We start from the raw sequence: 15,823 nt of genomic DNA, 5'->3' as shown, positions 1-15,823 counted from the left end.
AGGGAGAGTTTACCAGTGAATGAAAGATTAGCAGATACCCTGAGGTAACTGGCTACAGGAAGAAACTTCGAAGACCTCAAGTTTTCAGCTGTCATGTCACCTGCTACAATAAGCGTTTCTGTTGAAACATGTGAAGTGCTTATATACGTTCTGCAAGAGTATATGAAGATAAATCCTCTTATGTATAATTGTTTTGTATCATTGATTTTCTTATTCTATAAGTTAAAATTCTAGTACAGTATGGTATATTCAAAAAATATTTAAAAACTAGTTAAAATTATTTATTAGAATACCATATCTTCAAGAATGAAACACAAAAATTCTATTGAAAAGCGTGTGACTAACGAAACATGAAACTAGAAATGAAACTGTTACAGAACATAAAGGATCATAATTAGGGTTTAAAGTTTGTAAAGAATGTAGGCAATGCATCTTCTTGTTCTTCAGCTGGTGAAGAACAAGTGGAGGTATCAACAGATGAAAAGGATTGAAATGATGGGTTTCTTACAGTGAGGGGAAAGAGGTTAGCGACAAAATTGTCCCATACAAGGTATCCTTGTTGATTTTCACAGAATATCTGTGTAAAGTGCCTTGACTTGCCTCAAAAATTATATCACTAATAGCTTTCTCAGCTAAATCACCTGACTGCATCTGGGTCTGCATGTTGACAAGCAAGTATGTAACCATCAACCCTGTGGTATGGCCATGAAGCTAATAGCAATGCCTGGAAAAATAATAGTTTCGTCACTCGTTATTGTTCATAGTAGGCTGAATACAGCTTAATTACAACAGAGTCTGAAACAACTTCATAAAGTGGAACCACAATAGTAAATGCATAGGGCAGTGCTGACTAGCTAGCACAAGTAAGCTAACAAACAAGTACACTGTGATGCACTGGAGTTACAAAGCTGACCATGAAGAGTAACCCCTTCTGGGAAAATAATATCATGTAGTCCAATAAAAGCTCATTTTGCAGGATCCCACTGCCTCCATCTTCAGAGTCAAAAGTAGAGTAAGCAAATGCCAGTGCACTTCTACCAGACTATATTGGTACATTCCAGAAGACTGTACTGCGCGTTACATTTCTGGTTCACGTTATCAAAGAATTCAAATTCATTAAATCAATTACACCACATAACCTCCAACCCCAAGATGAAGAGTAAGAAAAAGCAAGCAGGTTGTTTGCCTACAAAAACTCTTGCTATGCCCAATAAATTGAAAAAATCAATTCTAACAAGGACAATATACCAAATATTAATACACTCAACTCTCGATTATCCGGGGGTGGATAAACCGGTTTGTGGCTTAACCGGGGCTTTTTTGAGGCTTACATGTTGTTTAATATTCATTCACTTTTGTTTCACATGGTGAGTTGTAACACTATTTTCGCACTAGTGTGAACTGAGCTCTGCATTTTTTGGTCCCGTTATGCTAACACAATGTTCTAGGGTAGGGGTGAAAGAATGCAAGGATTTGTGGAAAGTTTCAAGGACAGGTAGACCGCCCCAGTTAGTCTCTTTGTATCGATCTTCAAGTGTTAGCAAAATGTCAGGGTGTAAAAGGAAGCGTGTTGTGTTAAGTATTCAACAGAAACTCGTGTGAGCCGGGCTTCGAAATGTTAAGCAGTGACTAAATCGTAAGTTCAGTGGGGGTGCAGCCAGAAGAGCGGGAAGAAAGTGAGAATGAGGAAGAGGTGGACAGTGCTGCTAGTAAGAAAATATCACATGGTGCTGCACTTAATCATTTGGAATCCTTACTAGACTATCTTGAGAGTGAAGAGAACAGTTTATTAAGTGACAAGCTAATATTATGTAGGCTTCATACGGATATCCGTAAAAAGGAAAAATTCCTTGAAAAAGCAAATGACAATATTAAATTTTTTTAAGTGTTAAGTGTGAATATTCATAAAAAGTGTTGAATGTTTAACACTGTGATTGAAATAACTAATTCATACTTCAGTGTAATGTTAAAAAAAAGTATTAAATAGGCCACGAGATACAAAATGAGGTTGAATAAATTTAAATACAGGTAGGCCTATAGTATTATGAAGGTACAGTATTACAGTACTACTTTTAATAAAATTTGTCTTAACCAGGTTTTCGATTAATCGTGATTTCCATCCCCACCATTATCCAGGATAATCGAGAGTTGAATGTAATTGAAAGATCTTAAATTTAGGTTTGTACACAAATATTTTAAGTATCAAGAAGACTGATGGATGTGTACTGGACATGAAATTGTTAACTTCCCTCTACACATTTCACTATGACAAATATTTAGATATGCTCAGAAACACATGTTTCTACATGACATCATGAGTATGTATCTTGATAAAAACACAAGGCTCAATCATTTCTTTCTTTAAGTTCTCAAGTAATGCACAAATATCTGAGAAGAGGAATGCATATAGGATATTGGTGGGAAATCCACAAGGAAAGAGACCAGTATGAAGACCAATATGTAGGTGGGTGGAGAATATTAAAATGAATTTAACCTTTGGAGGGCTTTTGTGTACACGGTACTGAACCTTCGGGTTCCATATAATGGTGGAAACTTCTTTACTGGCTGCACAATTGGCAGCTTCTCAAGAAGAGCTCAGCTCTGTGAGTGAAGTTTTCAAATAATGAATGTTTTACAAATTAATTCACTGGTTCTCAAGTTATAATGTGTGTATGCATGGAAAGACAAACTGAGCAAACTTTAACAGCTGCTCCACAAGGTGGAAATTGCATCTAAGAACTGATTAAATAGAATGCATTACTGCAACAAGACTTGACAATATAAATCAGGCAGTTCTTGCAACTGCCCCCTGAAACCTACACAAATCTCCGCACAACTTCAGCAGATTTCTTCCCACACCTTATTTCAGAATAAAAAAAACAACATGTAAATGGTGCACATATAAATAAAACTCATTCTAGTGTTAAGATGTTTTTATTTCACTTTTCACAATGTTTCCTCAAAAGAAGAAACCAAGAATTTTCCCCCCAAGATGTTTCCTTCTTGCTTCCTCATGATCCATGATTCCACCGCTTGTTGTCAACACAACAAACCTGAAATAATAAGACACATTTTACACACTGAAAATGCACACAAAAGCTCAGCATACCAATACAGTATACTTCCAATTATCTGTACCAATGAAAGGGAGACACGCACGAATAAATGGGACGAGGAAGAGAAGAAACAACAGATAATCTGAGACAAAACTAAATACAGAAATTAGGAAACATATGCAATGCCCCCAAACTTTCTTAAGTTCCTCGAAAACCATGACATTTACATACACAGTGTGTCCAGAATCCATGAGGACTTTTTTTTTTTCTTTTTTTGCCCTGCAATGCCATCTGTTGGTGAGTTGTGGGATTAAGAGTCTTGAAGTTTCAGCTGTGGCTGCCTATAATTTCAAAGCACAAGCATCGCTGCATCATGTGTTCTGACCCTGAATGTGACTGTACTGTTCTGATGCTCATCGGAATATGGTGGTTGAACAGAGAGCCAACATCAAATTTTGTTTGAAGTTAGGCAAGACAGCCAGAGAAGTGTACGAAGTGATGAAAACTGTATATGGTAGTGATTGAGTCGCTTGAACATTTTTCGATGGTATGCCGTATTTCCCGACGGCAGTAGGGATATTGAAGACGCTCCACGTGCATCAAAGCCGAGACCAAGTCGCACTGAAGAAAATGTGAAAAAAGTAACTGAAATCCTTGCATCAGACAGATGTGTTTCTGCAAGACTCATTGAGGAGTTTTTGGGAATACCAAAAAGTACTGGGCATCAAATTTTGGCCAAGGATTTGGGCACACGGAAGGTCTGTGCATGGTTTGTACTGCACGCGCTGTCAGGCAATGAAAAACATGCCATAGTGGAACACTGCAAAGACATGTTACAGTTGGCCCAAAGTGATACAAAATTTACAAAATCGATTGTTACTGGTGACAAGACAAGGTGTTTTCAATATGAGCCTCCCACAAAGCGACAGAGTGCAGCGTGGTTGAGCCCAAAGAAGCCGAAAGCAAAGAAAGTGCGCATGCAAAAGAGTCGAGTAAAGACACTGCTAACTGTTTTCTTCAATTCCAAAGGAATCATTCACAAGGAATTTCTGCCAGAAGTTCAAACAGTGAATTCTGATTATTGAAGTTCAAACAGTGAATTCTGATTATTGAAGTTCAAACAGTGAATTCTGATTATTATCTCTGAGTCCTCAATCATTTGTGGGTGAGAATTCTTCGAATTCGACCTGAATATCAAGAGCAAGGTTCCTGGTCGCTCTATAACCACACCATGACAGAACCAGTATTCATTTGGGGAGTGTAACCGCTCCACTGTCGCTCACTAGTATAATTAGAATGATCAGTAACAAAAATTAACTACAGATAACAAGTAATACCCAAGCCAGTGGGACATAGTCACATTCTTGTTTTCAGGAATGGACTTATCCCAAACCTTGATGCTACACAGGAAGTACTCCCCTGTGACTTTTTCCTAGAAATTTTGTTTGCAAGTAGCATGGCGGCAAACTTTGAGAATTCGATCACTGACAGGTCCTGCGCATCGCAACTTAAAAGTAGGCGGTTTTGAAACCCAAGCCAAGCGGGTTATCTGTCAGTGTACCGTCAAAAAACGACATTAGGACTTTAAGGTTCAAAGTCCCAAACTACAGCTAGCTGACTGGAGATCCAGAAATTGTGTGAACTCCTAATTTTCTAAATTACCCAATCAGTGGAATTAAAGTGGAAGTGACTGGGCTGAGGAACTGACGGCCAGGGTACCTCAGTGTTTTCAGACAAAGAGTCACAAAACAGTCGCAAAGGCAGTCACAAGTGAGTGGCTTGCTACTCGTGACAATTTAGAAACAAAATCTGTGTCTCCACTGTTCTGGACAAGCCCAAATGCAAAGTGCTAGAGTGTAAATTGTGCTAATAATGTCCGTTATACCAGGACTGAGCTATATAAGGACCTATATATAAGCATCCTTTATATTGACTGTGTGTGTGTCATCAGGTGAAGGAAAGTGTTGATCTCAATAAATGGTCACGGTGTTTAAGTGCAAAGTAACACTGAACCAACTAGTTCCCTCCCCGTCCTAAGCGAGGCCCTAGCAAACGCTTTGAGAAGGATCTCAGCTTTACCCACAGCTGAACTAGTTGACTATCACCTTTACCCACTTTCCAAAATAAACCTACAACTATTGTAAGCCAACAGCACCTGAGCTTACTGGCGCCCAACCTAAGTAGAAGAAGAAAGGAGAGGAGCGACGAACAATGTGTGACTAACCAACCAACAAAGGGGGAGTGAAGGTGAGTGAAGTGCAATTAGGGAGGAAAGTGTCACTCAACAAAGTAGAGCAAAACGGTTACAGCTCCTCCATGACAATGCCCCACCCCACAAATCGAAGATCGCGCGTGATTTTTTGGCCAGAAAAGGGATCACAGTCCTTGATCATCCTCCATATTCGCCAGATTTGGCTCCAGAAGATTTCTGGTTGTTCCCAAAAGTTAAGTTGGCGATGAAAAGAGACCATCACAACACCATCCAGGACATCCAAAGGGAATCTACCGCAGTTTTAAATGTGATTCCACAAAAGGAGTATAGTGAATGTTTTCAAAAACTTTTCAATCGATTCCAGCTATGTATTGATTCAGAAGGAGACTATTTTGTATAAAAAGAGTGAAATTTTGAAAATAATTCACATCTTGTATGTTTAATGAACACAGTCCTAACAGAACCTGGACACACTGTAAGTGTAATTAAATATAATGTGTGTAATGAACATATGAAAAGTGAAATGACTCAACAATTTTGGTACAACTAACATTGTGAGCCAGAATAGCGTAGTCGGTATAGTGACTGGCTACAAGCTGAAAGAATGACGGGTCAGAGTTCAAGTCCTGGTAGGGGCAAGAATTTTCTCTTCTCCACATAGTACAAACCACCTCTGGGGGCCACCCAGCCTCCTGTCCAATGGGCAAAGGGGGCTCTTCCCTTGGGGTGAAGCTGACCTCCAGCTAGTGCTGAGGTCAAGAAAATGTGGATTTATGCATCCACACCCCCATATGTTTTCATGGTGTAGTGTTTAATTAGTTAAGTACAGTGACAACTTCTAACGTTACCTTTTACTGCCTAACATATTTCCAGTGGTTCTTGGAATATTTCATGTGCAGGGATGGATGGACTAAGCAAAGTTAACAGGCACTCCAGAAAGTTTGGAACAAACCCCTGAAGGCATACGAATAATCTGTACATTGGTAATCAGGAATATACTGTACTTAAAGGTATTTTAAGATTCATCATATTACCCAACCTTGTGTAGCAATTTCATCGTCTGTGCCGTTTACGAATGACCATGAAAACAACTAGTATGTAGGATAACTCATATATTATAACATACCCAAACTGGCGAGAAGGAAGAAGGTTGTTGGTCCATTTCTCAATATCGTTGATGGGGACATCAAACCTTGGGGATATAACTCCACATTTGTTTAGTCTCCCAGTGAGGTTAACAACTATTTTACCCGAACGATGATCATCAACAATTTCAAATTCACCAATATAACCTGCCACAGAGGAATAAAATCATATGGAATCATTACCACTGAACATTGAAGGGACACAAGCTTAACAGGGACAGCAAAGGGGACTGCTCACTCAACATTTTCACATCTACCACATGCAATAATGTACTTCACACTTCAACACCCATTTCAAAACATGTCTCTTATGTGAAAATTTTGCATGTCTAAGACATTCCTACTTTCTCACTATGCCCAGCATCAAGGAACCCTAGTTCTTTATGGGGCAGATTCTCTGTCAGTTTGTAACTTCGATGAACATTAAATGCACAGTTTTAATTTCTATGATCCTAGCAGTGTTTAATTCAATTCAAAAAAGGATATAACCTGTCAACGGCCAAACTATTGGTGTTTACTGACCCTATTTCAGATGATAAAGTTTAATACTTCACAGGTGGATAATACAACAGCAAAAACATATATGACCCACTCCATGAAAATTACATAAATAATACAAATAAGCACAAAACTTAAATATTTGCCATAACAAAGAGCCTTGCATATAACAATTATAAATTATACACAATATCTGAATACTTCCACCCATATGTTTTAATACTTCACAGGTGGATAATACAACAGCAAAAACATATATGACCCACTCCATGAAAACTACATAAATAATACAAATAAGCACAAAACTTAAATATTTGCCATAACAAAGAGCCTTGCATATAACAATTATAAATTATACACAATATCTGAATACTTCCACCCATATGTTTTAATACTTCACAGGTGGATAATACAACAGCAAAAACATATATGACCCACTCCATGAAAACTACATAAATAATACAAATAAGCACAAAACTTAAATATTTGCCATAACAAAGAGCCTTGCATATAACAATTATAAATTATACACAATATCTGAATACTTCCACCCATATGTTTTAATACTTCACAGGTGGATAATACAACAGCAAAAACATATATGACCCACTCCATGAAAACTACATAAATAATACAAATAAGCACAAAACTTAAATATTTGCCATAACAAAGAGCCTTGCATATAACAATTATAAATTATACACAATATCTGAATACTTCCACCCATATGTTTTAATACTTCACAGGTGGATAATACAACAGCAAAAACATATATGACCCACTCCATGAAAACTACATAAATAATACAAATAAGCACAAAACTTAAATATTTGCCATAACAAAGAGCCTTGCATAGAACAATTATAAATTATACACAATATCTGAATACTTCCACCCATATGTTTTAATACTTCACAGGTGGATAATACAACAGCAAAAACATATATGACCCACTCCATGAAAACTACATAAATAATACAAATAAGCACAAAACTTAAATATTTGCCATAACAAAGAGCCTTGCATAGAACAATTATAAATTATACACAATATCTGAATACTTCCACCCATATGTTTTGACCCCAAAAGTCACCAAAGGGCTATAATGTACTGTCCAAAACTGCTATTTAATATCCAAATTGTTAATATTGGTCAATACTCTGAAAAGCTTCATTACTGAAACTAGAATTAAAATTCCCAAACGCAACGCTAAAAATATTTAATATTCCTCTCACCATAATGGAGCATACAAGTACACTACTTGCATTTAACATTTCATACACAGAATTACCATGCTGAATTTTAGGTCCAATCTATATTATATAACAAAAAAAGTAAATAGTAAACTGCTGAAGGCTTCATTACTGAAACTAGAATTAAAATTCCCAAACGCAACGCTAAAAATATTTAATATTCCTCTCACCATAATGGAGCATACAAGTACACTACTTGCATTTAACATTTCATACACAGAATTACCATGCTGAATTTTAGGTCCAATCTATATTATATAACAAAAAAAGTAAATAGTAAACTGCTGAAGGCTGCTAAACTCTTAAAAACAAACAATTATATTGGCCACTTCCTAGTGACACAAAACTTTGTCCCTTACTTTACAAAGGCCGCACTGCTTACCATGCTTCATCATTACTGTGAGAAACTTAATAATAACCCTGGACGACGGCCTTAAGAGAACTTGTCTCTTCCCCCGCTTTTCAGCATTGTTGATAGATTTCAACGCATCACTCAATACGTTCATGCGAACCATCGCTAAAATCAGAACGACAGTTTGTATTATAAAATAAAGTACACAAGTCAACCATTACACTTCACATGGCAATTTTAATTTATTACAAAACGTAGGAAATACGTATACGACTATACAGTAGCATTATTGAGGCCATTTTAAAGGCACCAAACATGAAACCTAATAAATTTCGGCAAATAAGTATGTTTGCTATTACCGCCTAGTTTTGCGACAAACAGCCAACGTGCTCCTCGAACTATTCCACGCAAAAGGAAGCGACTACCGCCATGTTATGGCGTCAAGCGTTCTGAAGCAGTGTCACCACACACACTGAATAAATCATACCACTGTCTATTACACGAAGGTAAATTACACAAAAATAACATGTATGACAGTTACAGTAATTTCTGTTCTACAGTACTATCTGCAAAGTATTGACTCGCAGTAAAGTGTACGCTAGTCGTATTTAAGAAATCACCCAATCAATAACGTAATGGCTGAGCTGTCAATGTTGCTAAAACTGTGATGGTAATATGTGACGAGTGAACAAAGTATTGCAAATGGAAAGCTCACACGAACTACAAATATCCTTATACACCTAAATACATTAAATAGTTATATGTTAGTTAAGTCCATTATTACACGTCAGCATTTCTAACAATTACAGTATTCCAAAAAGAATTTCGCTAAGGTTCCACCCAAACGTTCTGGTCAGGGTGTAAAAAGTGCAAAGGCTATGTCATTATGGTGTACCCATAAGACCATGCAAAACAGAAAATGTTTGGGATATGATACTGTAGTTTCGTAGATCTACTGAATAACAAATGGAGGCACGCAGTAGCATAGTTGGTTGAAGGACTAAGCTACAAGCTGGAAGGTCCCGGGTTCAATTTCTCATGAGGTCACCCGAATTTTCAATGACCTAATCCTTCCAGCCGCACTATAGCCCTCAAGTCCACTCAACCCACTAACAGAAATGAGTACAAAGAATCTTCTTGGGGCTAAAGAGTGGCCGGAACATAAGGCTAACAACCTCACTGCCATCTGTGAGCCGACTGTCTAGAAAATGAAGCCTTGATGTCTCACAGTCCTATGGTCCTTCATTGCCTGTTACAGAAATATCTTTTTACTTAACTACAAAGTGTCACATCCCAAGATATAACTTTAATTACCCCCTGCTGTGAGGTCAAAAAAAATTGCCATTACCTACCATCACAAGGGTATGCATCTTCTAAAACAATCGCACACATTTACGATAATAAGCACAGCATACTTTAATGATTTTATAAGTTACAATCAAAGACAATAACAAAATAAATACCTTCTCTATGTCTCTAGGCTGTCATTTAAAACATGGAGAAAATTTTAACATTTCAAATTTGTAATAAATCACAACACATGTTTCATGTTTTCAAACAAACTCATTATGTCAGCATTATGTTAGGAAGAGATACTTGTTAACGGACTACAAGGATTGTGAAGAGATTTTACTTTCTGAGATCCATACAATATTAAATAATATAAACATAACACATATACACACTATGTCAAAATAAGTATTAAGTTACTTAGTTTGTACTCTCCATAAATACCTTTTAAACTGTATTTATGATATACATAAAGCCACAAAAACGTTTTGGTATTTTTTTAAAAGCAGTAAGAATTGTCATATATCTTATAAAAATTATCCATATATAAAAGAGTTAATGCTGCTTTTATTACAGTACACATTATTGAACACTTTGAAGTTTTCCACCGACTATCTGTCACCAGAGCTGAGAATTCTGACGACTAACAGACTTACAACTGTCGCAGCTGCAATTCCAAGCCCTACCTTCCACCACACAATTGAATCACCCATCAGGAGACCCAGCTGTTTTAAATGTCTGTAACATATACACATGGGTAAATTACAAATATATATATTGAAAAGTACATTAGTATCATATCAGTACATCACTCTGAATGAAAATGTAAATAATAATTATGTTAAGATACAGTGATTTGATCTGGATACCCTCCATATTAGAGTTCTACCAAAAAAAAAAAAAAAGGCTTCCATTCAGGATACATGATCTAAAAACATTTTAACTGTGATGAATATTACATTTCTCAAACTTCTCTTGAAAAATTACACTGTGAGATGCAAAGATCTTGTCTCTATTCGTGATAACTCTTCGTTCTACAAACATAAGTACATTTCAAAACACCAGAAATAAATTATCTGCAGCTTATTCACCAATGTTACCAACAGCTTAGATGATTAATAAATAATAACATGAAAAAGGTGTGGAAGAAAACAATTATGGCATAATTTCAGGTACTTTCCTGGTATTTGCCTATCGAAACTTATAGAAAACCATGAAAAACCTAAAATCAGGAAAGCATTCCATAGGTTGATGTTTATAACTGCAAACTTTCAAACATGAATCCAGAATTCTATCTGCTGGATTGCTGTGTTTGGTGGAATATAATTTTGATGACAAAAATGAGGTGCCCCTAGGTTGAAGCAATATGCCATCAAGAGGTACAGGCACCACAGATGCAAAGATCCATGCACTGAGAGATATCAGTAGCAGATGGAGCTGAGGGTCAGCACTGTGATCTTATCTTCACCCCTGCAGCAAGTTCCAGCAATGGTCTATCAGCAGAGAAGCTACGACAATACTGAGACATAACTGAGAAGAGAAAAATAACCAATATTCCTATCTAGGATCAAACAGAGGAAAAAATGGGAGTACAATGAGACAGTACATCAGCGATTCATAGACTTCAGGAAAGCCTATGATTCAGTTAGGAGGGAAGTATTGTACAATATTCTGATAGAATTTGGGATACCCATGACACTAGTTAAGCTGATTAAAATGTGTTTAAACAAAACTTATAATAAAGTCCGTATAGGTAAACATTTGTCTGATAAATTTCTTATCCAGAATGGTCTAAAATAATGAAATGCTGTATCGCCACTCCTCTTCAACTTTGCTTTAGAATATGCCATTAGGAAGGTCCAGGAAAACCACGTGGGACTGAAATTAAACGGGACACATCAGCTGTTGGTCTATGCTGATGATGTGAATCTACTGGGTGATAATATAGATACCACAAAGAAAAAGAAACCAACTTTAATTGACACAAGTAAGGAAGTTGGTCTAGAAGTAAACACAGAGTAAACTAAGTATATGTTGCCGTCTCGTCACAAAAATGCAGGGCAAAATCATGACATAAAGATAGGGAACAGATGTTTTGAAAATGTGGCACAGTTCAGATATTTGGGAACAACAATAACAAACCAAACCTGATTCAGGAGGAAATTAAGGGGAGGTTGAACTTGGGTAATGCTTGCTACCATTCAGTCCAGAACCTTTTGTCTTCTCGTCTGCTGTCCAAAAACATAAAAATTACAATATACAAAACTATAATTTTGCCTGTGGTTCTGTATGGGTGTGAAACTTGGTCTCTGACATTAAGGGAGGAACACAGACTGAGGGTGTTTGAGAACTTGGCGTTGAGGAGAATATTTGGACTGAAGAGAGATTAAGTGACAGGAGGTGGGAGAAAACTGCATAATGAGGAGCTTCATATCTTGTACTCTTCTCCAAGTATAATCAGAATGATCAAATCAAGGAGGATGAGGTGGACAGGGCATGTAGCACAAATGGGGGAGACGAGGAATGCATATAGGATATTGGTAGGAAAGCCAGAAGGAAAGAGACCACTGGAAAGACCAAGGTGTAGGTGGGTGGACAATATTAAAATGGATCTTAGAGACAGGACAGGATGGTATGGATTTGGCTCAGGATAGGGACCAGTGGAGGGCTCTAGTGAACATGGTAATGAACCTTCAGGTCCCATAAAATGCTGGGAAATTCTTGAGTAGTTTCAGAATTGGGGGCTCCTCAAGAAGGGCTCAGCTCCATGAGTATGTAAGGATCAGACAGAGATCGTCTAGTTTATAGCAAGTCCATCTATTGATACTGATATATCAAATTGAAATAATTTAACTTCCTTACTGTGAAATCACTGAAGTGCTGGGTCAGAGATGAGCTCCCAGGCTTGAAGACTGAACATATTATAATGTGCTACTTGGTCAAGGCTGTCATACATATCAGGAGGCTGTGATAAATAGGTTAGAAGCAATGGTGGAAATAGCTCATTTTAAACAGCAGAAAGTTTGACAATGTAAGCTCACTTTGTTAAGATTCAAAGAGAACTATACCTATTAAATATTAAAGATGTCTTACACTCAGTACATCTGTGTGTATTTATTGACATCTCAACATCTATAAGCATTTCAATGTGAAGGACCTCATGATGAAAGAGGCACTGGCCTCCACGTGTAGATATTTGTGCTTGCCAACATACTCCACATTTCAGGGAATCAAAAGTGTATGAGTATGGAGAAAAATGGGCTTTAACCACTGCCCTTGGTTTCATCTTATGATTATGAGGAATCTGCCCTTGGGGTGCTCTTTCCTTAGAAATTGGTTATGTTAGTCAGTGTCATTTTATTCACCACAACTTGTTAACACATGCAAGTATTACAGTCAGTTTCATTCAATTAAGAACAATCTCATTAACTCAACTTCAACAAACTTAAATCAGAAATTAAATACATGCAGGAAGAAAAAGTTGGTGCATTCTAACACAAGTCGCTAACCTGGCAAGCTACAAACATGCACCTCTCCAGACTGAACTTAAAAATTATGGTAAAAAGAGTAATGGTAAAGTTATCCCTGTAACACACCATGGAGGCCCATAGGGTTGTGAGGTCGAAGTTTCCACATCTTCTAGACAATCGACTCACAGATGGCGGTAAGGTTGTCAGCCTTACGCTCCGGCCACCCTTTACTGCCCAGGAAGATTCCTGGTACTCATTTGTGTTAGAGGCTGAGTCAACCCCTGGGTCATAATGTGGCTGGAAGGATTAGGTAAACTGAAAAAATCCACCTCATCAGGACTTCTGGCTTGTAGCATAGTGTCTCAACCAACTATGCTACCGTGTACCCTAGTAAAAACAGTACTCGAGATCTTTCTGAGGGAGGAGTCAAAAATTTTACAAATTTATTTTTACTCACTACCCCTTCAACTTAACAAAAGTTCCACTGTGCCCAACATCATACCTCTGTATGCATATGAAGAACATCTTTTTCAGGTCTTTTTTAATTTTTCTCCTAGAAACCTGGTGGGAGGTGGGGGCTGCGGAGCAGATGTGTGGCTTGCCACCCACCAGTGCCCATGAACAGTAGAGTAATTTTTCTTTATTAAAGTTCTCTCTGCACTGAACACAGCTACATGTATCAAATTACATCTGATCACTAAAAGTAAAGCTATCCCTCTACCAGGCCGTGAAGGCCAATAAGGTTGTGACACGTTGACGGTCCCACATTATCCAGACAATCAGCTCAAAGGTAGCGGTAAGGTTGTCAGCCTTACGTGCCGGCCACACTTTAATCCCCGGGAAAATTATTTAATTAATTCTTGGTACTCATTTCTGTTAGAGGCTGAGTAAACCCCAGGGCCTAGTGCGGCTGGAAGGATTAGGTCAACTGAAGAAATCCAATGACCTCATCGGACTTGAACCCACGACCTTTCAGCTTGTAGCACAGCCCCTCAACCAACTATGCTACCGCGAGCCCCCATCAAGAAAATTAAAACATGCAAAAATTACAATTAACGAAATTCAATTGTCCACAACAGAGTTAGTAACCTTACCTTAGAATTAAATTCCTTTTATTTTGAATTACTGATACACTCATACATGATTACAGCAAAACTGAAATGCCTACCTGCGCCTTGTCTTAGTGAGGATAAAACACAGTCTAAACATGCTACATACAGGTACTCCTCATTATGTGCAAGTTAAAAAATGTGATTTAATTTTAATGCAGTAAAGTAATTTAATCAATCTGAATTTGATTTGGTTCATTCTGGTCCATCAATTTGGATTCACAAAACTTGCTTTAATGCGAATTGCCTGCTGGCTGATCAAGAACAGTGGGAAGGGATGTGACGTACTTGTGGGAGGCATGGAGTGAGGGGGAAAATCTGGGCCAGCGATGCAACCTCTTCTGTGCACCTACTGTTGCCTTAGAAGTCAGAGGCTGGGGCGCAGCTACAAGTCAATGGCTTCTCAGTGAGGTCATGACAAGCAGATCATCAAATATTTCTTGTGAAATCTTATGTTAACATCAATGGTAACAAATGGGAAACATACTATTGCTGACTTCTCTCTTCAATCAGTTCAATCCTCTTGTCTACCATTGGAATAACCTGTTTCATCATCATCAACCATTTTCCTATACAACTCAATGGCTTAATCAGGTCACTCACGCATCCAGTTATCAACTCACCTCCTGTGAGACTGCAGAGTAAAAAGTTATTCCTGTAACTGGCCATGGAGGACTGTAGGATTGTGAGACATCGAGTCTCCCACATTTTCCAGAAAATTGGCTCACTCATGGCAGTGAGGTTGTCAGCTGGCTATCCTTTACTCCCAGGATGATTCCTGTTACTCATTCCTGTTAGAGGCTGAGTCAAACACAGGGCTATTGTGCAGCTGGAAGGATTAGGTCAATTAAAAATCCAATGACCTCATCAGGAGTCAAACCTGTATCCTTCCAGTTTGTAGCACAGCGCCTCAACCAACTATGCTGCTGACTGCCCTGAGACTACAGAGTGTTAATTTTTATTATTTCTTTATTATTAATATAAACTGCTCCCGCCATCTGAAAACAATCTAACAATGTTTAAAATTCTTCTTATGTGTTTCTTACTGTTTGAGTGAGTGAGACAGACAGAGGGGATGTATGTGTCTTTGTGTCTTGTAATAACTGGACCAGTCATTATGACTCAGGGGTGTATTCACAACTTACATCTTCCGACATTCCCTCTTTAATGTTATGACACTCTCGCTCTGCTATGCTTGGTGAAGTGTCTTCTGCTCTAGTCGGATGAGAACTCTTCCGTTCTCACGCCGAGTACCAACTCTACTCTTCTAAGGTCAAATACAAACTGAACTAGTCTCTTGTCACAGTGGGACTCTTATAACTTGCACTCGAACTCAATATGGAATACCATGTCAAAGGATTAACCTCACCCGCTGCTATGCAAAAGCTGCTTCAAACAATTTGTGTGTAACAGTGAAAACTCCACTATTAGACTGCTA

At 37.9% G+C, this 15,823-nt stretch overlaps 2 protein-coding genes across 5 annotated transcripts in view; both read right to left on the bottom strand.

Annotated features, from left to right (window-relative positions):
• Positions 1-2,918: 2,918 nt before the first annotated feature.
• On the bottom strand, positions 2,919-8,985 carry LOC111865444 (40S ribosomal protein S15Aa). The gene is made up of 4 exons (XM_023853491.2): positions 8,876-8,985; positions 8,547-8,681; positions 6,395-6,560; positions 2,919-3,053 (listed from the first exon to the last, which is right to left on the bottom strand). Exons 2-4 carry the CDS (start codon positions 8,677-8,679, stop codon positions 2,960-2,962), a joined length of 393 nt encoding a protein of 130 aa, XP_023709259.1. The 5' UTR covers positions 8,680-8,681; positions 8,876-8,985; the 3' UTR covers positions 2,919-2,959.
• A 922-nt stretch (positions 8,986-9,907) lies between these two features.
• LOC111865420 (mitochondrial Rho GTPase) overlaps positions 9,908-15,823 on the bottom strand; it is a 44,088-nt gene continuing 38,172 nt past the window's right edge. For all 4 annotated transcript variants that reach the window (XM_023853437.2, XM_023853436.2, XM_023853438.2 and 1 more), the window contains one exon: positions 9,908-10,544. In XM_023853437.2, coding sequence (XP_023709205.1) covers positions 10,418-10,544 — 127 coding nt within the window. In that variant the 3' untranslated portion in view covers positions 9,908-10,417. The remainder of the gene's footprint in view (positions 10,545-15,823) is intronic.

This window comes from Cryptotermes secundus, unplaced genomic scaffold, assembly GCF_002891405.2.
Source record: "Cryptotermes secundus unplaced genomic scaffold, Csec_1.0 scaffold343, whole genome shotgun sequence".
Lineage (NCBI taxonomy): Eukaryota > Metazoa > Arthropoda > Insecta > Blattodea > Kalotermitidae > Cryptotermes > Cryptotermes secundus.
This window is presented reverse-complemented; position numbering and strand designations above follow the sequence as displayed.

Coding starts and splice junctions, on each gene's coding strand:
- LOC111865444 (XM_023853491.2), bottom strand. CDS start 8,679: ATGGTTCGCATGAACGTATTGAGTGATGCGTTGAAATCTATCAACAAT. Junction 6,561..8,546: donor CACAGTAATGATGAAGCATG/GTAAGCAGTGCG, acceptor CCTCTGTGGCAG/GTTATATTGGTGAATTTGAA. Junction 3,054..6,394: donor CTTCCTTCTCGCCAGTTTGG/GTATGTTATAAT, acceptor TTATTATTTCAG/GTTTGTTGTGTTGACAACAA.